This window comes from Barbatula barbatula (assembly GCF_947034865.1).
Source record: "Barbatula barbatula genome assembly, chromosome: 20".
Lineage (NCBI taxonomy): Eukaryota > Metazoa > Chordata > Actinopteri > Cypriniformes > Nemacheilidae > Barbatula > Barbatula barbatula.
The window spans coordinates 6,527,155-6,552,905 of record NC_136783.1 but is presented as its reverse complement, the minus strand read 5'-3'; the positions used below and the strand labels follow the sequence as shown (position 1 = coordinate 6,552,905).

General features: G+C 39.0%; 1 protein-coding gene across 1 annotated transcript in view; it reads left to right on the top strand.

The window, feature by feature from the left end:
* The first annotated feature begins 19,256 nt into the window (after positions 1 to 19,256).
* Positions 19,257 to 25,751, top strand: part of adgrl2a (adhesion G protein-coupled receptor L2a) — a 77,308-nt gene continuing 70,813 nt past the window's right edge. Inside the window, exon 1 of the mRNA XM_079483455.1 lies at positions 19,257 to 19,364. Coding sequence (XP_079339581.1) covers positions 19,289 to 19,364 — 76 coding nt within the window. The 5' untranslated portion in view covers positions 19,257 to 19,288. The remainder of the gene's footprint in view (positions 19,365 to 25,751) is intronic.

The following is a 25,751-nucleotide window of genomic DNA, read 5'->3' as shown; positions in this document are numbered from 1 at the left end:
CTGTGGCACTTCTTCGCCCGAACACACTCTGATCAGCTCTGGAACAAGCATCACGCTGGAGTATAAAGAAACCGAGCTTTCTATACTTGCACTGCAAGTTATGTTGTAATTACATATGTGTAATAATGTAATTAGCGTGTAATTACGTATGACAATGATAATCATCCTTTTTCATTGTTATTATTGTAGTAATGAACTATAATAGCATGTGCTATTTTAAAGGACACTTGTAATATAGAGTGTTACCAAAACATTGCACGATTCATGCATGTTTTTAGACCAGTGTCGCTGTGGCACGTTAAAAAGGGTCTGTGTGTGTGTGTGTTCGGGTTTGTTTGAAATGTGGTGCATGACGTGAGAGAGTCCAAAAAACCCCCACACTGAGTTGCCTGAATGAAAATTGTGCTTGATTTCGGGACAGTGTGGAGCTAAAGGTGCAGCTGATATTGCCGGGAATTGAAGTGTTTTGTAAGTCTGAATTTATGATTATGTCTAGTGTAATATATTTTGATATAAACAATGAAATAGAATCATGGCTTTAAAAATACAATTGTGCACTTTTGATTTGGTAAACCTACAAAATATTGAATGTAACACGTATGGTTTTGTAGCGATATCTCAAATTTAAGAGTTTTCGTATGCACATGTGCAGTTTACACCATATGTGGCGTCTGGTTTACGGCCTGGTTTGGTACATGTTACTGTCCGTTCTTTAAATAGACACTCTCCGGACAATTTTTTTTAGAATTTGTATAAGTGTGAATGAACTCTGTTTGAAGCCGTTCCATTAGCATTTCAAAGTGGCGTGAGCTCTTTCTGAGCCCTGTGCTCTATTAGCTTCAGTACAGGCCCTGAGATCAGAAGGGGTGAGAGGGGACCAGGGCTTGTACTTCATTTCTCTCTGTCTTTTTGTTTGTGTGTGAAAACACTATCCCATCCCTTTCATTTTAAAGGCATATTTTCCTTGGCTCTGTTTCTTTCTGGCTCATCTATTCCGGCGTCCCAGAAATGAGCGAGATTATGAGATCCACCAGAGAACTTGCTTAGGTTTTTATAGTCTGGAGGGAAAAATTGTGTTTTTCTGCATCCGCGGAAACGTGGAGATGAATGAAACACCTAAACATGAATTTTGTTGTTGTGTTTGTGAGAGATTGTCCGTTGTAACCCCAGAATTTAGACATTTTACAGTGTGAATATTTGTAATTCGCTTTGTCTACAATATTTTTTGGATTGGTTTGAAATTTAGTTTAAATGTCAGATTTTTGTGTTTTGAACCATCCTTTGTCGTCTGCCTTTGTTTTCTATTGATGCGTATATTTATTCTCTTTTGTTCTCAGAAAACGATATTAATCATTTTTAGTATTTTGAAAATGTGATTTGTGGCCCTGAACTCAGATTTAAATGTTATCACCATATGGGGATTATAAGAGACATGTGGAGAGCATTTCACGTTCTGCGTACAGTAATGTGTAAAATACGAGCATTATTTCACCTGACACAAAGACAGAGCGTCCTTAAATCACACTACAGTCCTAAAACATTAACAAGGCATAGCTTTAAAAAAAAACACAGACAAACTTTTATCAAACGACGAATGTGTTGTTTTTCTGTTCGTGTGTGTTATGCCATCGACCAGCTATTGTTCTCTGAACATCAGAGCGTTAGAATCACATAATTGGACTTACTGATCACAAGATCCATCAATCTGTGTCTGTAAACTGCCCCATCATTTCCAGCTATGCTTTAGAGAACGTAAATAACAAATTCTCATATGTTCTTTGGTGTATAAAGGTGGTCAGTTCAGCACGCACATGATATTCAGTACATAAAGCATAACTGTTCCTTTAAAATGGGTGTGCTGGATAATGGGCCCTATGCAGTGGTTACCAAGCAGACAAAATAAAACTACTTTCAGTCGTGTAAGAATCTAAAATCGGATTGTTTCTATCCCTGTTTTTGGTTCCGTAGTGTTCACAGAGTGTCGTGCTGGGCTGATAAACGCTCACCAATTTAGGGGAGAATAAACAGCCCTGTAAAACGTGGAGTTTTATGTAAAGTGCTCACACCGCCTTTGGTGGGTCAAATACCTTTGCGTTTTACGTTGGTTTTTATTTTACGATCGGTAATCAGCAGAAAGCAGGATGCCTTCTCTGCCATTTTGTCAGGCGTTTGTTTCCGCACGCGAAAGGTTGGTGTGACAGTGGGACAACAGACTTTATACACAGGCTGCCATTTTAATCAGCTACAGGCGGTGGGCAGCGCAGCACACAACACATCGGCACACACACACACACACACACACACACACACACACACACACACACACACACATCGCTTTCTGCACTTGTAAACAAACAAAAAAGTCCACCACTTTCAATAATATTTACAATACAATCTCAAAACATAATATTCAGTCATTTTAAGGTACAAATGATATGAATTATTTTTATTTGTATTGTTGTTGTTATTTTATTGCATTGTTAGCTAGCATTGTAGTTTGCTGATTCTGTGTTAGTAAACGATTACTGAACTCAGATTTAAATGTTAATGTGGGTTACATTTATTTAGCATGTATCGACGCATGCTTATTTTTATTTAGATGTAAATGAAGTCAGCAGAGCGATTTTATTTTCCAGTTCAGAACTGCACACACTTTCCGTTCTGTGTACACGCAGGGGGCATGACTTAGCGATCCCAGGGTACATTGCTATTCACACAAAAAGAAAAATAGAAAAAATAGGAAAAAATCAATTTCTCCATCACAGAGGAGAATGCAGGGACCCAGGTAAACTGTATCTGTGAACACACACACGGAGAGGGAGAGGGAGAGAGAGAGAGAGAGAGACAGCAGCCGTCTGGTTGCAGTAGGGTTGTGTCTCGGCTGGCTTACAGGGGGACGCTTGAAAGGCCCAATTTCAAGCAGACACACCTGTTATTTGGGGACTCTAGAAAGAGATGTTCAGTGGCGACAGTGTCATTTTCTCTTTCTGTAACTCAGCGGTGAGAAATTCTGGAAATGTCAAAAATTAGGAACACAAACTTTGGAAGGTTTTAATTTGATTTTCTTTTTTATGCAATTTATAGAAACAAAGTATTATTATTATTAATAATAAATAAAACAATTCTATAAATTACATAATAAAATTAGATTCTTACACGACTGGAAGTAGTTTTATTATTATTATCTATAATAACAGCTATTAAAAATATTACTTATATTTATAGATATTTAAACATGTATTTATTTAAAGAGCTTATTTCCAAAATGAGATAACTCCAAAATCATGTTTTTTTGTGCATTCGAATTAATAAAAATCAAACTGCAGTTTAAGCCATAATAACTCAAAAAATACAGCAAACTAACACCATTAAACACAATAAAAACATGATTTTTGAAAAATATTTAAAACAGGGTTATCTCATTCTGGAAACAAACTCTTCATTTACCACCCCTATATTTGATATATTTAAAAAAAAAAAAAATCCAAGAGACATCAAAGTATGAAATAACACAAATAGAAATATGGGAATAATGTAGTTTAAAACAAGTTAAACAAAAGCAAATTCAATTTGCATTGCCTGCTGTGCACACTCTGGACAATCTCTAAACCAATTTCCGAAATTCATGCCCAGGCACAATTTGTATTTAAAGTAAATTTGTGTTAGCATTTCATTTGAAATGTTTATACGATCATAAACATAAAATCAGTCAAGTGTGTCTACATTTTTGACTGGTAGTACTCATTACTATCTCAAAAAAGACAAAAATAAGTAATTTCCTGCAGACTCTGCTAATCCTCAGCAAACTAATCTAATCTAATCTGGAGTTAAACAGGAAGTGGAATGTTTGAAACATTTAGTGGTCAGAGGTTAGACCGATCATGTGCAGTTCATGTGGTAGTTTATCAAAGCAGTTGCAGCTTGTCATCAGGAGCTTTATGTTTGTGGATCACCTGACGTCCTGTTATAGATAACACCTCTTAAAAATGATCTCTCCATGTGTTCAACTGGACCAGGTGCAGATTCAGCACACGCGCTGACTTAAAATCAATATATCAACCCTGTAACATCGAATGACTTGATTGTTTAATGAAAGAATATGAAAGAATTCATTTTGAAAAGTTGATTATATAGATTATATAGAAAGAAAACTGTGGGTGTTGAAGAGGAATATTTAGTTATATAACTGTAGAAAAAAAAGTTACCTAAAGAAGCTGTTGCAACACAATGTGACCCTTAAAGGAATAGTAAAGACAAATATAAAAATTCTGTCTTGAGTTATTCACTCGTATGTGATTATTTCTTCTGTGTAACACAAAAGAAGATATTTTGAGAAATGTCTCAAGTGGTTTTGTGTCCATGCAATGGAAGTCAATGGGGGTCAATGTGTGGTTACCAAACGTTTTTCAAAATATCATTCTTTTGTGTTCTTCGGAAGAAACATAGTTGTTGATGTTTAGACTGACATAAGGATGACATTTCATTTGACTCTGGGATTAACTATCGATTTAACAATGATTTAAATGTGGACTTTTGGAATTGGGAAAATAAAGAATGTGCAACATAAGAACAGATAATGGAACTATTATGTAAATCTTTTGTATTTTTGTTTTTAAATCGGAACAAAAGACATTCTGTGTTTGTAATAATAGTGTTTGTTGTTGAAGTGTTGAAGCTTAAATCTGGTGACAATAGAGCATGTCTCAGATGTTTTGGATCTGCAAACAAAGGACACCACATGATTTTTCTGTGATTGACTTGATGCTGACCGCCGAGGGTTGATCTTTGACCATTACTTTCCTCCTCTTGTTCTGATTAAACTGAGGATTTCAAACATGATTCTGTTCATAGATCAGCAGTACGGGGTTCTTCCACATCACACTCTTCATTAGAGCTTGAGCAATGCTGGTACTTCACTACCTTCATCCAAGTTCAGATTGGGAGTTTATTTTAGACGTGAGGCCTTTGACACGCTGTTTGCTTAGGTCAGCGCTGCACACCCATTGGATAATCAGTCTGCGACTGACACCCGACAGCTCCGCCCCCACGGCCGTGTTTCACAAGATGATGCGTTATGAACAAGGCAAGGTTGCAGAGCCGATTAAATTACTTTAAGATACCGTCATTAGTCTTTACTCTAGTTCTTATGTGCTCAATACAAACAGCCTTCCAGTGTCTCTGACAACGCTCACCTGACCGCTCGCCTCAAATGCGGCTTGTCAGCCACAAGGTGTAGTGTGTGCCCATTTACCCAATGCATCAACCGTGGAGAGCTGAGAAATGACAGCTGTAATATTAACTGCCCGAACAAACCAGATTTATGCGTATAAATCCTTATTTTTCTGCCATGGCTTACGTATCAGCGTGGGAGTCCGGGATAGATCGTTCGGGGCAAATCTCCTGCCGAATGCGATTTTCATCCTACCTGCAATCTGAGGTTTGTGTGACACCTCATTCCTCGCAGTGAAGAAAGAAACAGCAATTTACTTCATTCGCTTCTTAAATATGTGCTTCTGCTCTTACTGTCAAAGATTTTTCAGTGTACGTTATTACGAAGAAACTCATCTTTCATCAAACTCGGAAACCGAAAATATGCGGATTCCCCTTGGCTATTGGTTATTGAGTTGCAAACGCCGCCGTATGTTGACTTTAACAAATTAACGCTACGAGAGCCGTTACCTTTGAGGGATTAACTCCAGAATATGGAAAACGTGTTTTAACCAAGACAAATAGAGCATTGAGTTGAGATTTGGTCTTGTTTGATGTGCGATTCCTTATGTGCAGGGTTTTCAATGGAAATGATGCAGAAATGAATGAGATCGGTACATGACACAGCCGTACGTGACTGGAGCAGACGTGTCGTCCCGCAGGCCGCGGCTCTGACTGTAAAGTGCTGGGTTAATCGGCAGATGACATAAGCCGAGTTCTCAAAACATCGCGCTGGATATAATGACCACAGTGCATGTCCAGTCTGAACCGCTTCGGGATGGGCCACAGGTCTCTGCTTGATACATGCGCCGCATGACAAGTCAAGCCGGATAGTTGCAACAAAAGCATTGAGATGGAGATTTATTTGATATGCATGATCATTTTGCATAACACTAAAGATCAGACTCGTGTTTAAATCCTGACGATTGTTACTCATGAATCACATTTGATCCAAAGGAGTGTTTCAGCCACATGGCGGTTTTGATATCTTTGGTTTGTGGCACCTGCTGAAATGCCTCTGATCGCCAAAAAACTGTGAAGTGTCAAACACTTCCTAATGGCATTTGCATAACTCGCACATGTCTGGTGTGAATTTCGCCACTGTTAACACAAACAGTGGTAGGGCGGCTCGTCTCTCGCCACGCGCCGGAGCCAGGAGAGCTTTAATACTCGCCACAGACCTCACTGGATTTCTGCTTAAATTATTCATTAGATTCGCGATTTGATACTAAAAATCCTTAGAAATGTACAAATCTACATCTTAACCTTAAATTCAATCCTTTTTTAGCAAATCTGCGCGACTTTCTGGCTCGTGTGAGATATTTGGAAGAGTGAAAGTGAATGGGGACTGAAGCTGTCAGTCAGTAATATTCTGCCTAACATCCCGCACACATTTGAAACAACAAATGAGGGTGAGTAAATAAAGATCAATCCCTTTTACAAAATGATGTGATCATATACAGAAAATTAAGGGAAAGTGACAGAATCAAAGCTATCTAAGCAAAATCTATGGCTCTCTATTGGCTCTATAATTAAATGGCATATTTCTAACCGCTATTGGCTCCAGTGATGGACGGCTTTATCTTTATCTGGATGATGTCTTTTTGACACACATGACTTTCCAAGCGGAGGGTTATGAGCCCGGGGGCTAAATAGCCCCCCAGCCGAGGACCCATCCCCCCCGCAACACCGCCGCGGCTCCAGCGGTCTTCTTTGTTGTGTCCTGATAAGATCTGCTCACTGTTTGCTTCACCAACCTCCAGCGGTGTGTCTGGTTACTTCACTGCAATTAGGAGAAGAGAAAACATGCCCGGCCAAGGCACAGACGCATCTTTTGTGTGTGCGCGAGTGGGTGCGTGGGCTTTCATTCACAGACTTTAATGCGATTCATACATTGAGTCTCAGAATACATACGGAAAGCAGAACCCCTTTGTTGCGCGGTTGTTTCTCCTGTTGGACTTTCCGTCCGGCGGCACGTGCGAATCACGGGTTCCATCCAAGCAATTGCCTTTGCTAAAGCCATACTAGGCTTATAATTGGATAATCTTGTATTGCTTTGGCTTAATTCATTCTGTTGGACCAAATGGTTTCCTGTCCTGAATAACATTTTAGGAGCTCAGGTTCTTAAAGAGAAACTCTCATATTATATCGTATGCTTTCCTGAGGCGAGCTTCACACGCATAGGAATGTACCAGTGACTTTTCAGAAGCTTTGGTTCTGGAAGTTGTTTTACTCTTAAAATAAGAAAAAAGGCACCTGGTCCAGTTGAACACATGGAGAGATCATTTTTAAGAGGTGTTATCTACAACAGGACGTCAGGTGATCCACAAACAAAAAGCTCCTGATGACAAGTTTAAGTACACACTGTATATTGAATATATACAATTATATATAAATATGCAAAATAATCAAATAGTTTATGTTGTATATGTTTTTGTGAGTGTCCGAATATTGTCTTATTATGTGAAGATTTGGGAGTTATGATGGAAGTCAAGATTTTCTGTGAATATTAAATGAACTTTTGGGCTAAAAGACACAACAAAGATAAAAAAATAACAGCATATGGCTTTGGGTAAATCATTTTTTATAAAATTGAACTCACACTGACTTACCACTTTGACAGAAGAATATAAAATCGCTTGCTGTCTAAACCCGTGATCGGCCTGTCTATAAATGTTTATTTATTTTCCCCACAAATCAATTTTTATACGGAGAAAGCAATTGTGATTTTACACTTCGTCTCGGTTGAAGTGAAATCTGCGATTATATTTCCCTCATGTTTCTAAAGACACACTTGCACAAAGATGATCGCAACATCTACACTTAAATCCCAGTTCATCTAAAAATTCTGTCTTCATTTGCTCATCTTCATGTCATTCCACACCTGTATGGCTTTCTTTCATCTGCAGAACACAAAAACAAAACCAAGTCAATGGTTGCCGCCACTCTTCAAAATACCTTCTTTTGTCTCCTGCAGATGAACAGAAGTCGTACGGGTTTGAAATGACATGAGGAAGACTAAATGCAGACAGAATTTTCATTTTTGGATGAAATGTTTCTTTAAGTTAATGAATAATTTAAAAGAATGATTAGCATACTGTGTGGTCAGCCTTTATTAAAGCTTAGCCTAAGCTGTGATCAGGAGGAGCCGCTCCTTGTTATATTTGACCTGGATGTGAAGCGTGATTCCTGAATTGATCGCTGCTTTCAAGACGGTTGCGCTGTCACCCCCGAGTCTGCTTATGATATCCAGCTCTGGACTCAGATTGTGGAAAATTACACTGAACGGCAGAGATCCCCACAACATTCCAGAGCCGAAAGAAGAGGTACGGTCGAGAGAGAGAGAGAAAAGAGAGAGGCCAAGAAAGATTTTTCTGTACCTGCAAACCCATGCTGAGGATGGCAGAAGACAGTTGAAACGCTGGTAATCTATTTATATCGGGAAGAATCCTCAGGACACGGCAGGCTTTGATTTCTGGACAGGTTGTGCGTCCGTGGCTGGGAGGTTGTTGACGTGGACGCGGGTCATTTTTTATGACACCGCTCCCAAAAGCATTCCGGCACCAGCAGCCATTTGAAGATCCATGAAAATCGGTGGAAAAACTTATATGACAGCAAACCCATCAACATCACATCTTTGGGCCCGAGTGCAGCCGCCTCCCCGAGCATCCCATCTCATTTCTGAGGGATATTGTTGCTTAGACCATATCAACGTACAGATATGAATCGTAACTGAGGGAAATTTGAACGACTCGCTCGACGTTTTATGAACAAAACATCATTCAGCCGAAATGAGCTCGCTTTCCCGCCGGTTTTGAATGTCCATCATTATTTCAAACAGTTTGTTGTTATTTTCTGCAGGCGAGAGATACGTTTGCTGCTCGTATTTTGACGCTTCCTTTGTCGATTCCAATATGGATGACATAACACCTCTACGACAGTGAATTTGTCACAGTCAAACAATAAATTAACAGAACGATGCTGAGATGTCTTTCTGCGACGGTTTCGAAACCTTTCCTAAGGACATTTCAGCAAAAGGCTGGGGGCCCTCCAGCAAACCACTGATCCCAATCCCATCATGCATTTATTACACTATAAAAAAAAACATGGTATCGAGCTGTCACACATTATCTGCGTGATGGTTGCCAGGCCAGAGTTGCACGTGGGCTTGTTAACAGTGATGGAGCGTGAGGCTATGAAGATGCGTTCGGTCAGGCTAATTCAGTCACTCCATGCCGAGTCCGTTTGACTGCTGCGCTCTCGTGCCATTTCAGCCTGTGCGACAAACATGACTAGCATAACTGTTGTTTACATTCTCTTATGTTTAAAACAGCTAACTAGCAGCAAGTTTTGTGAGACAAACCGCCCCAAAACCACAAGTCGCAGAAATTACTTAATGGGTGTATGAGTTTTAGAAATAGGTTTTTGATAATGAGGTAAAAAGTGATTTATTTATATTAGTTGGCTTGGATGATAGAGCAGTTGTCAATGCGAGGGCAAAAGCTAACCGTGCTAATCTGTGATGTCACTGTAAATTTATATTGTAATATCTTTAACAATTCACCACCAGTGGTTTTGACACAAAAATAAAAAAAACATACAAATTGAAGATGATTGTGGCCAGTAGATTTATTAACATTTTAACAAATATAGTTATTGGGAATTGGTTTGGCCAATACTTTTGTGTAGTAAAAATTGGATGTTGTGACAGCCCTAGTCAATACATTATATAAAATAAAATAAAACGTGGTTAATTTTTATAAATTGTACACATTGAAAGCCTACAATTGTAAAAGAGACATCATGCTTGACCTCAAATACAAAAAAAAATAAGAATCTGACCCGGTCTGTGAAATCCAGACCAAAATTCTAATTATGAAATAACAAGCATCAACGTTTGATATTAACCTTTAGTTTCACTATGAATTCTATTAACATGCCATTACTCAGATAATGTTATCAAGGTAATGTTCTTTACACTGTGTAGGATGATGTTATTTAGAAAACAAAAATACTTAAGCTGGGTTTTGACAGACTAGGTCACATTAAGTCATTTAGTTATTTATTGAAGTATGATTTTTATTAGCATGAAACTATGGTAACAGCATGATCATCATTGCATGATTTTGATACCCAACTGTTATAGCCATTTATAAACAGAACCGACATTCAGTATCAGTGGCTTTCCGTTGGTGACTTGACCACTACTTAAGGTGTGAATTGGCCTTTTGTGCTCTTCATCTGGAATGTGTAGGACTGAAATTTAGTCCTTCAGCTTCCTCAAAAAGTTTGAAAAGTGTCAGGGGTCAAAGGGGTTCGGTCTCAATCTGGTGCGGGGACAGCTGTGTCTCACTTCCACTGCTGACAGCGTTAGTTAACACATGTAAATGAGGCTAACCATCCAGACACAATCTCTCCTGGCTCTCTTCACTGGAATCTTGAGTCTAAACAGATCAGAATAAGAGATCCCCATCAAATCACCACACAAACAAACTGAAGACATCTGAGAGCCTAGGCATTTGTGGATCCTGTTTTTGTCAAGATTTTGTTCCATTCGGTGGCTGTGAAATCTTTGAAACCGTTCACATTTGCCCTTAAAGAAAATGATTACAAATATTTTTAATATGCAGATAGAGTTCTAGGTTGCTAATAACTCATTATGAATTGACTGACCAATAGCAGTGTTTGAGGAACTTGTCATCATTTATGCAATGTTTTGTAATGGATTTTTTAGTAATGGTACTAGCTCAGAAATGTCAACTTTTACAGTCTCTTACCAGTTCCAAAATCATTGCAAAGCTTATAAATCCAAGCAGAGCCTTATTACATATTAGAACATTTCCCATGTTTAGTGTCTGGTCAAGAATTCAACATGTGCGACTCAAAATCTTTAGATTTTCTGCATGGCCATATAAAAACATCTCAAACCAAAAAAACATTTTTTTGTGTGCTTTGGGAGGAGTAGGGATGTTAGAAGTAAATTATAATCCATATTGTAATAAAACATTAAGATAAGCGGACGGGACAGTGGAATGTCTTAATGAGGGCCATTGCAGGACCACAATTTGTCCTGTTTAACCACAGAAGCGGTCGAGTGGAGACCCACGGGGACATTTTGCCAAGCATCCATCTGTTATGGTGAGCTGATGTGAGGGTTCACTTCCTTTGCTAACGTTAAACTGTTTACTTTTTCTTTCTCTTACCAAATAAACACATCAGTCCAACGCATAAACCCAGATAAAGCCACATGAAGCGGCTGCTATAAGACTTCATTACAGGGTTAATTGTTTTGCATTCAATGTTAGCAAGAATAATAAACAAGTGTAAGATGTCATTTATCAATAGCCAAAACATTTTTTATTTCATATTTTTATTTACTGCTAAATACTGAAATGACTAAAAACATTTGACAAAGCTCAAAACTTATTTTTTGCAATATGTACAGATGTAATTAGACGAAAGTCCAATTATAAACAGTTAACTAAACGCCTTGGGTTAGAATGATGCTATTAGTCATATGTCACTGTTTCAATTATCGCTCCTTTGTTACAAACTCCATCCATTTTAGAGCTCATCCAATCCTTCTATAGAGAGCACAGACTTTTGGACAGGACAAAAATAAAATGATTGAAATCCTAAAGTCTAATAAACAATTAGATGCTTTTCCCAATGCAAATAGATGCTGTCATAGTCTGCCAGAGAAGCACAGAGTCCAGGTGGGACCCACAATGACATGTTTAGACGTCTGTTGTCCAATGAACATCAATCTTAGCTCCATTGAAATCAAAGCTACAGATACATGCCACAGGCCCCCAGCGAGGCACGGGGGGCTCCACGGGCAAAGTGCCCGATGACTCTTATGAAACTTTTATTTATTATCATTGGTTGTACGGGGCAGTATTTTTGTATGCAAAGGCGTATATTTCCAATCATTAAAGAATGAATGGCCTTGGAGTTTTGATCGTGTCTTTGGAAAAAGGTCAATATGGTAGCATCAGGTTTAGCGTGAGGCTTTAACTGCTGGTTGCGTTGTCAGGAGAGATTTAGACCTGACAGTTGATTTCTCTCTGGGAGCGAACTCCGCCCTCTTTATCTGCCTGCCGATTTTAAACGATTTACTGTTCTCAGCTTCTTCTCAGCCTCACGGACACTTGAAAAATGCATTCACGCCTTTAAGTTCGATTTTCAAACATTCCGTTTTCAGCCTGTGCTGGAGTAAGTGAATAAAAAAGATATTTTTCCAAACAAATTTGTTGTCCTGAATCATCACAGCTAGCGTGTGAACTGTCACAGCTCGACTCGTCTCCAAACTGTTTCCTCTCGTAGGAAATCAATCAATCACGCCGCCCAAATCAATCATGGGTTTTCTGTGCCACCCCGCTCCTAATGTCACCCATTCAAGAGGTTCTTTTAATGCCCCTCACTTTATGTTTTGTGTTCCCTTCTGCCATCTTAAAAATTAATCATCCTGTTGAATAATGGCTCACGATGGTGCTGAATAATTGATGATCTGGTGCTTAATAGAGGGACGGAGGAGGCGTTACGCTCATACAACTGCCCTTGTCTGAGAGACACTGTCTATCTGCACACATAGGTGTTGCATTGTGTGTGTGTGTGTGTGTGTGTGTGTGTGTGTGTGTGTGTGAATTAGATGTTGTTCAATAACCAAATGGTAAAGAAAGAACTATGAATCTTTAAAGGATAGTTAATCCAAAATGAACATTTGCTTATAACTTAAGCTTTTATGTATAGTTCAGATCAAATTTCAGTAATTTTTCCACTAATATTCTTCCTTAAAAGTCGTGGTCACATTTATGTTGATTGCTTATTTGATGTAAAGTTAAGTGAACACATTTTACCCGAACTATTCCTTTAATACACATTCTTGGTGTTCTTGTGCATGATTCATCCGTGGAAAATGTAATCTTTCCAAATGTAATTTTGCTCCCCCTCAGAAACCTGAAACAACTTTTATTTTCGGCTGACGTCACCAGTCTTTTCAACCACTTGTCATATATAGAGCACTTAGACAGTCAATCAATTGATATTTTGTTATTCATTTATTGTTTTCCATTTTTAGTTTCTACTTATTTTCTCATTTGGTAATCAATTGTTTTACCTCTTAGATGGAAGCAGGAGTATAAATATATAGGAACATATAACACACCATGAAGGAGCACGTTTGGGACCGTCTCTCGTGTACACGCAGGCATTTTCACCTGTGCTTCTTCGCTCCTGTGCTTTTATTGCTTTTGAGGGAATTAAAAATGGATGCATTTTGTTGAAACTGAGACGATTAGCCTTGCAACGTTTTGTCAGGAAGACTGAGCAAACCCCATTCTCCCTCTCTCTCCGTGTATTTCCTGACCTCTTGCATCCTGCGGCTTTCTTAACTTGACGTAGAGACTGATGCTGTGCCCCCATTCGCTCCCCTCATACGGGCCGTATGATGCAAAGACGCAGTAAGTGCCGCATTTTCCTGCCAATAGAAGTCTCTTTGCCGTGCCTTGCCGAGTCCCGACTGAAGGGGAATCTCGAAGTGTCAAGGACTTTCTGCTGATTGGCAGGTGCTATCCGTGTAAGATACCCATATAATGGTGGTCCTCAGAATTTTTTATGACCTTCTTATACTTCTCCCCGTATTAATGTCACTCCATTACTGTTAAAAAGCAGGCACCTCGGGAAAACACGACGGGACCGAATCTTCCTTATCGTGCGCAACCTTAAAGAAGGAATTTGCCGCTATCAGTTAATGGGAATGACATTTTTTTACATTTCATTTCAGATAATCCACTCCTTGTCCACGAAAACATCAAAATTACTGTTAACAATATGTGAGACGGTATTAAAAGTTACTTACTCATTGCAGTCGAGTGCCATTATAATCATCTCGGAGAGACGGCGTGCCATTTTAATAGGATTTCTGATGCGTTCCACACGTTATTACGCCGGTGTGTATGTCATTTACTACCAGAATTAGAAAGCTGTGTATCGGAATACTGAAGAGAGGTGTAAACTACCCCCTTCCTGTATATAGACGTGGCACTCTGTAATCTCTACTGAAGAGTGTCTTTTCTATAGCAACTTCACCAGGATTCAAGCAGCCAGTTTCAAAAGCTTTGCTTTATAGAAATTCAGTACCGCTTTGGTTTTGCCTTTTTACTGGACGTGTTCCTTTTACTTGCTCATGTGGTGAATTGATATGCAAAATGTGATTCCTTTGATTGATAAATCTTCATAAGAGAAAGATGAAAAGAATCTGAAAAGAAGTCGAAAGGATTGACGTTTGATTCAAATGCCGCATCTTCTCAGCACTTAGATGAAGTCATATATGGCTTAATATTGTATCTACATGCTTTCATTTGTGCAGTTGTGTTTGTTGCCACATTTGAATAGTCGTGTATCTTTTCCAGATCTTTTTTGGAAGCTAAATGGACAGTTAAACTAATATCTTTGCAATAGTGCTTGGTTGTAAACTGACTCGGTTAAATGACTCGCCTTTGAAATAATGCACTAAAATGCCATTAAAAACAGCGGAAGTCCCTCTGAACAGAGCATCTGATTCGATTTGGGTTTGCTTACCACGTCCATGTCGATTTGGTTTGCATGTTTTCCCAGCCGTACTTTAATAGCAGCGTTTGGAGAGTCTTTAGTTGTTCGTTCCTGAGTCTTTGACAGTGATATTCTTATTTATTCATTTATTTTTTATTTTTAGGGATCACTGGTATAGTTTTCGAGGGCATCTTTATGAGGGCGTAAGGTTAAATCACATTAACAACACTTTGTTTGGAGAATTTCTCGGTTGAAACAATGCATTAAAATAATATATAAACATATTTATTTATAATAATAATCATAATAACAAAACAAAAATATGTAATATTTATGTATTCATTCAAACAAACATTTGTTTAATTATTTATTGTTTATTATATTATTTATAATTTTGAGCATTATTGTTTTTAAATTATTTATTTAATCTTAAAGTTAATACACAAATTTGGCCATTAACCCAACCTTAACAAATTATATTGTAAAGACTGTAAAGATCTATAAAAGGAACATTTTTTAAATGCTTTGAAACCGAGGGCATATTTGTGGCTTCAGCATGTCATATTTTAGCGAAGCCGCGATTAATCACTCAGCGTGCGTCTACATGGCCCAAACGCATCCATCACGTGAAGTCACATCAATACGTTCTCTCTTCGTTCTTTTCGTGATGCACAAAACCGTCAATGTCCGGATGGCAAAGGTGAAATGCATGACAGCAGAATCAGATGGGCCGCGTTCTGGACGACTCGTGTGGTGTTGTGCATTAAGCGGCCCACCCCTAGACCACCGATCGATTTCCTCTAGCGTTTCGGCCTCAACGGGACACTGTCATCTGATCGCTGACCTGATATTTCAGCAGAGATACAGAAACATCACAAACAAACCCTTCACGGCAGATTTCCACGATGGTGTGCATTTCTAATGGCGTATTATGAATATTAAGCCTGTCAGTTGTCTGCATTGTCCCGGCGTAGTGTGTGCGTGCTATTGTGGGAGTGTGCGTCCGTGTTTATGAGCCCATTTTTTATACACTTGTCATATTCTTTGAGCATCAATCTCACGGCTCTTTTTGTAGTTCATTGAAAGCTTGGGGGTTAATTCAGAGGTCAAGCGAGACTTGCAAGCTGTCAATCTCGCATTGTAAAGTTTGTAAACTCCCCCCCGCCTCCCTCTGCCTCCCCTCTTGTGCATTATTCCAGCGCCCATCCCTCTGAATGGAAGGCTCCTCCTCTTTTCTCCGGTAGGTCTGACTGCCTCTCGGGGGAAAGACGGGCGCATAATTACACATCTGCCCTTTGTTTCTGGGTTTCCACATTAACATCTCAAACTGGCCTTTCAGACCTGATTTGAACGGCTTTCCTCTCGCTCGGAGAACTGGAATGTTCTTCAACAGTTCCTCTTTTATTTCGCTCCACTGTTTTGTTGAGGAACCCCGAGTGCTGTTGGTCTATTGGAGCAGATGTACACAGCTGTGAAAAAGCCCTTCGGGTCTGGACCTTCCCATCCATCACAGTCCTTATCCATAGGGAAGAAGAATCACTCAGATGGTTTCTTTAATATCTCAATTGTTTCTTCTAGACAGCAGTGAGATTACACCGAGCGCATATGGAGATCCGGGTAATCTCACATGTCTCCTCTGGAGTTTCAGAAGAGATCTTAACAGCGTCTCAAACTGTGCACGGCTTTTCCAAGTCCACAATATAAGTCAGAGATTTGGAATGTGAACTCAAACCTTTTCATCAAACTCTTCCGAATGATCTGAACTGTCCTATTTACATCAATTTTACACTTCCGCTCTCTCACTGTGTTGTTTCGTTTGTACTCGAATTCCTCTGGGACAACGTTTATATTCAATACAATCCATAACTGAGACCTCCCTTTCGTTTCAAAAGCTTTGGGTAAATATACCTGGTTGTTGTTTTCTTTCACAAGCAGCAAATTCAGTCATTCTTTCGTCCTAAAACATCCGCTCCGTAAATCAAAGGACGTGCGGGGATCAAACATCACCGTCTGAATCCTTTCTAGATGAATGCAAGCCATCCTAATTTGTCATGATTAGAGTTCTTAATTTCATTCGCGAATGCAAAACACACAGAGCGGCGACTACAGGCCTCCCCGCTGTGTCGTGTCGGCGTTCGTGCAGCGGTATTTGTTTGAAGCACTTAACAGGTGTTGATCGGCGGTCTTTGCCTCAGCTTAGGGAGATAAGGCCTCCAGCGGAGGGGAGAGACCTCGACGCGTTTAATGAGGGGCGCGGGAGTCAGACGCGCCGCCTTCGGCCGCAACTCCATTTCTGGAGACTGATCAGCATGTTAACCGCTCACAGCGTGAGACGGTGATATGAAAGTAGGGAGCTGTTGTCGCTGATTTAGTCGAACACCCCTCATCTGTGTTAGGGGATCAACCTTCACCCTTTTATTTATTTTCCTCACAGCTAACCTGCTGTGCACCGCCCCTTCAACGGCTTCAATCGCTTTTTTTACCTCGGCAAAACTCGTACGAGCACTCAAACTATAAGGTGAAAGGAAAATTAAGATTCAGGGGTGTTAAGCACAGTTGGTTTGGAATTTTGTTTTCGTTGGCGCCGCTATTTTGATAGTGCTAATTACGCCATGCCCTTCAGTCAGTCTTGGTGTACATTTATGTAAAACAGGCTCCTAATGTTTTCTTTCTCACCTCATAAACACACCTAATGGTGGTATATAAAGCTAAAAGGTTGCTCTAACAAATTCAATGTGGTTTTATTGTAGTAAAAGTGTCGTAAACATGGTTTTTGGTGGATCGATTGCCACACCTGTATTACTCCAAATATCTTTTATATTCAGTAAATAGATTTAGGCATTTAAAAGACGCTTTCATTCAGAACGATTCATCTTAAAGTGGTGAAAACATGAGATGGCTTACAGTATCATGTGTAAACAAGGGTTACTGCAGTGAGACAATGGTTCATTTAGGGTACTACAAATAAACAAATGGTGTCTATATTTAAGCCATTGTTAAATATCTTTATTAGTATACTGCAAAATATATGTTATTTTGGATACTGTTTATACTAAATGTGAAATATTATCACTCAGTCACTTTATTCAGCTATGGTCACTTATTTCTCTTCAATCTGTTACTGCTGTGCAACCCTGTATCTCCAAAACTGTCACTTAATGCACATGAAAAAACACTACATTTTTGAAAATTTTTAAATATTGTCAAAGGTGACAAGGTCTTTTCAGTTCTTTTGTAATGATTAAATATTTTCTAAATCTACACACAAACATGAAGGGAGACCAATAGTAATGATTAACAAAAGAAGATGGAGATTCGAGGTTTCAGTCCAACAGAATAGTTTATATTCCTTCATAATTTTATCTTAAAATTGTATTTTTCTACACTTTAAAAGCTGTAATTCTGCTGTTTATTTGACAAAATTTCTCATATAATTAAAACACACGTGAAAACATTTAAATTAAATATATAGACATCAAATTTAGACATGAACTAAAATATATATTTGTTTTATTGTTGTTGCCCCATTTGCCGGAATTTTCACTGTACATAATACTCTCTACTCTATCTTAAAATGATTATCTGTTTGCCCATTGTGGAGTACCATTTGTTATATTTGTTCAATACTAAAAGATTGGCTATGAAAAACAAGATTAGCTTTCAAAGTCATTTTCATAAGGTTAGCTCAGATGACATCATTCCTATTTATCTTTCACCAACGTTTCAATTTTACCTTTGCTGTTTCTTCTCAAATTCCTTCAAAAGAAATGCACATTCCAGTGCTTTTTAGCAGCAGACATTGCCTCGTAATGCAATGATGTATTCAAGGGTGGTGAGATATATTTAGTGTATCTTCAACAAACTATGGGGACGTGCACACTGTTTTTAATGGGCTCCTAAGTGGCTCGTTACCGCAGTGACGATGTTTCCCATGAGGCCGTGAGTGTGTTTTATGGGAGACTGGTGGAGGGTGTAAACATGCAGAGAAGGAAAACATTTAAAAGATGAGGTACTGTGTATGACCGAGTCATCTTCGGCTCTCAGGCGGAGGATACGTGGCTTCAGTGGACAGTCCGAGGGCCAAACAAACCAGTTTCAGGATGCTTGAAGAACAGGTTTGGGGGGAGAGGGTCAGATAAACAGTGAGGACGAGCAGGCTTTGAGATAAATGGTTTCTTCTCCACCTTGTTTGTAATGCGGGAGGTGGTGATTCAGGTCTCAATCACCCTCCGACAGAGGGTTTCCGCTCCCGGGAGTAAATCTGTGTGAATTTGCCGCCCCTTTCTAGCGACAAACAGAAATCCTGAGGTGGGACCTCGGGCGAGAGAGACTGCAGAAGTTTGACAGAGGAAGTCTGCATGCCCGAGGAGGTATTCATCGACTGCTGAACATTGACAGTCTGCTGTGGTTTTCTTCCAGGCTTGGAGGTCAATGATGGTTATCTGTGAGAGTGACTACCCTGGATCGTTGTGACTACAGTGATTTCAACACAAAAATGTGGAAGGCGGCCAGACCGGTCAAAGCTAGGATGGGATGCGCAGAATGGAGGTCTTTGGCCCTCTGCGGCCTAGTGTTCGTCTTGACGGTGGTGCAGAGTTCTGACGGTAAGACTTTTTATTTATATGAAGTATTTGGACACGGAAATGTGATTGCATTAGGTTTCATTTATACAAATACTTTTGACTAACTGGTGTTGAGGTGAACTTAAGTTGACGTATATCAACAGAAGTGTTTGACAACCCAAAAGTGTCCAAATGGTTTTTGCCATTTTGAGCGTTTGTGAAGTCTTGCATCCTTTTGTTAATGTAACGGTTGTTATTTTGTTACATAGCACTGTATATTCTAAATGCAATATCTGTGTTTCCACACCGAGTTTATGGAGTTGAAGTTTCTCTCCTTGTGCTCGGTTCAAAGCAGACACTATTTCGGATAGCTGGGATAAATAATGACTGTTTCTTCTCCGACACACACAGCCCGAGGTTCACGGAAAGCCGTGCGCATTAACGCTAAGCCCGCCTTATTTTTCTTTCCCGTTAAATTAAAAGAAAGACCACACAGTGTTGCCGCCTCTGTATTTGTCAGAGTTTTCCCTCATCTCCTCCGCGTCAGTTTACTCGTATGTCCTGTTCTAACTATAGGCCTAATCCCAACAACTGCTCATTATAAACAATATCCTCAAGTAAACACGCCTCATTACACTCTGTCCCCGCCGTAATATCTTTTTAATGCATTTTTATAATTGAATTAAATGGGTTACTGCCATAGCCATAAATGGCAGGAAGTTTTCGCTTGTGCAGAAACTTGGAAAGATTGATTGCTCGAGGCTTGATTTCCTGTCCCTCTCGAGTATATCCTAGAAACTTCACATCTCATCTTTCTCTGATTTCATTTTGTGGGCCGAACGCTGTCTATAAGTTTGGATGTAGCTCATTTGTATTCTGTGCATCTTCTCCAGCTGCCTACTTTTTGGTATTTTATGAAGCTGAAATGCAAAGCGCTGATAAAATATCGCGGAGCCGTTTTATTGATGGTACGTCTGCCGTCATATGAAATGTGGCATTGTGCTGTTTTATAAATGAATCAGGCCTATATATGCTGAACGCTATATTAGCCGGAGCCTCTAATGCTTATTTGATAATCCTAGTGATATTTCTGCTTCGCAACAGTGATTCATCTCTCAGGACTTTATGATAAATGTTAAAAGCGCAAACGTTGTCCTGATATTGAGGCATGGAATGTTAAATGGCTGAAAACAGACAGAAACGATGTGTAATGTGTTTGTTTTTATTAAGTTACACTTAAAATGGTCAGTTATATTAATACTCTTAATAAATTATTATCTGATTTAAAAAGCATAAGGGTCGAAACTATACACGTAAAACAGCGTAGGTACGCAAACTCAGTTTCAATTGGATCAGCCAATGGACTGAGTTTAAAGGGACATTTCACTCAAATAATTCAGTTCTTTCATCATTTATTCACCCTCGTGTATCAGAACACAAAAGAAGATATTTTGAAACATGTTGATAATCAAACAACATTGAACACCACTCATACATTTCTCACAATATCTTCTTTTGTGTTCCATAGAAGATAGAGTCATACAGGTTCCTGGTGAATCAATGATGCCAGAATTTAATATTTTGGCAGAAGTATCTTTTTAAGACTGGACTTTCTGTTTGGCGACCAACTTACGCGAAAGAGTGTGTTCTGGAAATCAATTGTCAATGTTTCTCCTATTTTACATTTAGTTTGACAGTGCTAGCCGTGCAGAAATGGCACACTTCCCGAAAGGACTGCACGCTTACAGTACACACTGGCGTACTGTAGTGTGCGTGTCAAGTCTTACTGAGAATATTTCCACAACAAAACATTTCAGGCTTTTGTGCTCAGGATTACTGGCTATGAAAGTCAACAGGACTCTTATTGACTCATTTCGTATTACCATAATGAGGTGCAGGTTTATTGTCTGAAAAATTAACATCATCATTTACCAGCAATTACAGTTTTGCTTTGAACACACTCTCACTGGATTATTTCAGGAGGTGGCTAAGTACTTTTGAAAGAAACCTTTGCTGCATACGTCTGGCCAATTTGCCGCCAAAGGACTGTGAGTAATACGAGCTGTTCTTTTTTTTTAATTATGGAAAGGACCGAATAATATCCGACTGTGTCCTTCTGCCACGAGCTCATTCAGAACAAATGGCGGGGAACCGTGACCCGAACCGCCAGCCGCCCGCCTGTATTCATAAAAACACTTCATCTCCATTTTAATTCATTTGAGACCAGCTTCCGTGCGACTTTTAGACGGTCAAATCACATGTCTTAGTATTAGCATCGCTCTCGTCGCTGTAGCCTTTTGACAAAACAGAATTAAAGGTTGAACTTTTGCTTTAGGAAGAGCTAACTTTCACCTGCTTCACTTATTAGCCGAATATATTACCCAGTTTCAGCGTGTGAATAGCTTTTCATGATGTTTCTGTGGCTGTGAAAGCCGATTGCAATCTTGACCTGTGACGCCTCCATTTCAAATGTGGTTTTACCTCAGAGCTGGAGATTTGGTCAATCTTTCAAGATATTTAAAGGTCATGCCCATTGAATTTTGGATGGTGAACATGATATGCATAAATGCTTTAGGTCAAGTGTATGGAAATCCTGGGCTTTGGGTGAATATTTCCATCTTCTGATGAAATACAGTTGATGTGTTTATGACTATTTTACACCGGCTTTCTAAATAATGTAAGAAGATAATCAAGTAAAGTAGACACACTTACATAACTCTCCATACCATCCAGTTGGGTTACTTTAGATAACCTTTAAAATCATCTTTTCTGTCCTAAATGGGCCTCTTATTTGGACAGATTCTGTCCCTTATGCCTTCAGACTCCGTCTGAAATGAGCTGTCTTTTCGTCGAAAACAAGCCGTCTTTCTTTCTGTCGGAAATGAGCCATCTGTCTCTCTGACTGAAATGAGCTGTCTGTCTATTCTTTAAACACCTCAGTTGAATGTCGGCTGATTAACTGTAAAAATATGTCACACGCACGTCTAGAGTGGCAGATCTATATATATCCGGGCTTGTTTTAGTTCAGAAATGTACGTTTTGTGTATCAAATAAAATGAAGGTGTACAATATAACATGGATTGCTCTTGGCCTGAGTAGACGTCAATGTGAAATCTGTTAGGTTGTTGTTTCCTCCTCTGTCATAGTTGTCTCTTTCTCTCTCTCTCTCTCTTTCTCTCTCTCTCTCTCTCTCTCTCTCTCTCTCTCTCTCTCTCTCTCTCTCTCTCTCTCTCTCTCTCTCTCTCTCGTGTCTTTTCCAGTGTTTCTGGATTGTTTTGCAGTCTAAGCTCACACACAGACAGAATCAGAACGAGTCCTCTTGCTTTCTGTGATTGACAGTGTTGTGCATGTGATTGGCGAATCTTTCTATTTAATGATATTCATTTATTAAATTGTAATTCATTTGCAGAAATGTAAAGCATTGAAAGGAAACAGCATGGCTTTATAAATCCATCTATTTTTTTAACATGAACATATACAGTAAATGGCCTTCAGCTGAAAGTTAAAAGTAGACATTTTAAAAGTTTAAAGTTGGAAGTAAAACCATTTGCATTCTGCCTTGGGAAAATGTAGAGGTTGTTCACACGTAACGTTAGAACTGCTTAAGTAATAAAGCTTTAAACTGACATTCGTAATAATAATAACCCACTTCTGATTATTTGTTTATTTCTGAGCTAATACTAAAACACGAGATTCTTTTGCCGAAGGCTCTGGTTAAATGACGTGGATCCTGGTGTGAAAACGCGTCGTTCCCTTTAGAGATAAACAAGTGTGGACAAGCCTTTCGCATGCCTCAAAATCCCATCTGTGCAGTTACACTTTGTAGGGAAACATTTAAACTAGCGAAACTGATTATCTTTGAGTGGCCAAAGCCAATTTCCATCAGCCTCGATTCTGTGGCTTTGTGTTCATATCGACGTTCCGTCAATATCAATATATCTGAATTCTCTAAACCCGTATTTTGCCTCCCCGTACGCTCCTTTATTAAAGATCACGGATTCAGATCTCGGATTCCTTTTTGTTTTATAATACAGACGACACGGCGCTCTTTGTGCCTTTCTTCTCCTTGTCTTCTGTTTTTTTTGTTTTCCCTCTTACAGGGATTTTCTATCAGGCCCAGGGATCAGACTTCCCATAATGCCGAGCGGCTGGGGGGTCAATACGCCCGCATTCGTCTTCCCTGTCTTTCATCAGCCCTCCTCTCTGATGCGAGCGATAAGAGAGGAGAACAGTGGGTCGGGGGCAGACCGCTCAGCAAGGTGTGTCTGTTGTCCGACGGCCCCCCGCGGCCGAGCTCTTTAAATCCTCATTAGGATTTAACCGGGAGGAGATGCTGGGTTTAATGGATTAAGCCTCATCACATCTGTCTCATGATTGGTGTTTGTCATGCACGAAATCAGACCGGGACAGTCACGTGTTAGTTATTGTGTTATCCGGTTCTTTCCAAGTGGTTTGGTTGATACTAAACGTTGACGGTTCTGCTAGAGATTTTTGTTTCTTGCAGCCTGTAAAGAGAGAGTGAGCATGCAAAAGAGGTTTGGGTGTATGTGGTGATGAGAGGATGATTGAAACTCATTCACCTATCGCTTGTTTTTCATTCAGCCCTCATTAGAGCACAATAAAGGAGATTAGCACACTACAGGACTATTTTGAACAGAACACTATTCATGTGACTGCGGCTACTTTGCATGAAAGTCAATCGGCTATGTTAAAAACGGCTTTTTCCAATCACTGAAAAAATAAGATCTGAGATACTTTAGAAATTGAAGGGGTTTGACAACGTTTAAAATGTGTGAATTTAAATGTAGACATTTATATTTACTGTACATTGATAGACATTGGTTATTATGTACCGTTTATCAAATGTTGCAGCTGCCCTTTTGTTTGGTTTTGTTTTATTGATTTTTTAATAGGAATCATTTTTATAAATTACCAGATTGTTTTATTGTGGTTACCAAAATTATGCATTGGTCCAAAAACCGCAGGTGCTTATGTAAATTGCACATCATATTTTGGTTAGCAATTATTTTATTTTTAATTAACTTTAATTTCCATAATTTTATTTTAAATAAATAATTCATAATTTATTTTTGGTGATCTTTACGATTCATTTTTAAAATCATAATAAAGGCATGAAATCTCGAAAACAACAGAATTATTATACAGCAAACTATTTTACTTTCCTTACATTGTCCAATAAAGCTTTTATTTTCCAAACAATCTTATGTTAGTTTGTTACAGTATATGTGCAGCTTAAAGTTCTTTCTAAAAGACTGTAGTCGAACAGAATAGTTGAACAGGCAAGCTGAAGTTCGCAAGGAGTTTCTCCAGCACCGCTGGCATAAGTGGGAAATGTGTTTCGTTCAGGTGAGAAGACAACTATGGCCAGCTTAAATTGACAGTGATGAAGGCCATCTCGCGTTCCAGATTCCAGATTGTTTGCAGGTAGGAGTCGGTGAGGATATGTCTGTTAACCCACATGAGTCTCTGTGTTGTGTCTGCGGCTCTCGGCTCCCTCTTATCTTGTTTGGTGTCAAGCTGGTTTATGGAAGGATGGCCAGAGCAGCGGGAGCTCACAGCAGACCTCCCGAATTCAGACCTTCCAGCTTATCGCCTTGTTAAAGCGCATCTCAAATCTAACCAGAATTGTGTTGTGGAATATTTATGATTTGGTTTCTGGCGTTCGGGAAGGGTTTTCTGTAATGTGGTTGTTTAGGAGATCTTCGGGGGTGATATTGCTTGGAGATACAGGCCCCCTTCATAACAATCTTTTTGTCACTTGTCTTGTTTTTGTTTCGAGTCTGAAAGACTCGATCAGACTGATGGATGGTGCCGAGAGATGAGGTCACGGATCTGCTTCAATACGTTCCAGTCTCCAAACTTAGAAAACAAAGATGAAAAGATGCGTCGCTGTTGCTTGTCTTGTCTTCTCTTTAATTTTGTTTCTTTCCCAAATCTCCTACCATCGCTGTTCTAGATGACTAAAATCAAGATGATGGAAGTGTAGAGACTCGGGTGGAAATGAAATAACAATTCGAACAGTTTACCCAACATAAAAATGATGTTGTGATTTAAATAAACGACCATTCAGATGTTTTGGGATACTTAACTCTAATGTTTTTCATAATCTTGAACATCTTTTGAATGTTGGAAATGAGTTGTGTATAAAAATAATTCATCCAACGTAATCATTTCAATTATTATAGAATTTTTTTTTCAAATATTAAATGGATTCCTTGGGCTAGATAAAGAGGAAAAATATTATTAAGAGAATATGAATATCTTCAACTATGTATGTTATATTTAGCTTTTGACATAATTATCAGATACATTCATGATATTCAATAGTGTTTATGAGTTTACTTTTATGTAGAAAATAAATATTATAAATATGATATATTAATAATAAAAGTGAAAAAAATAAACACG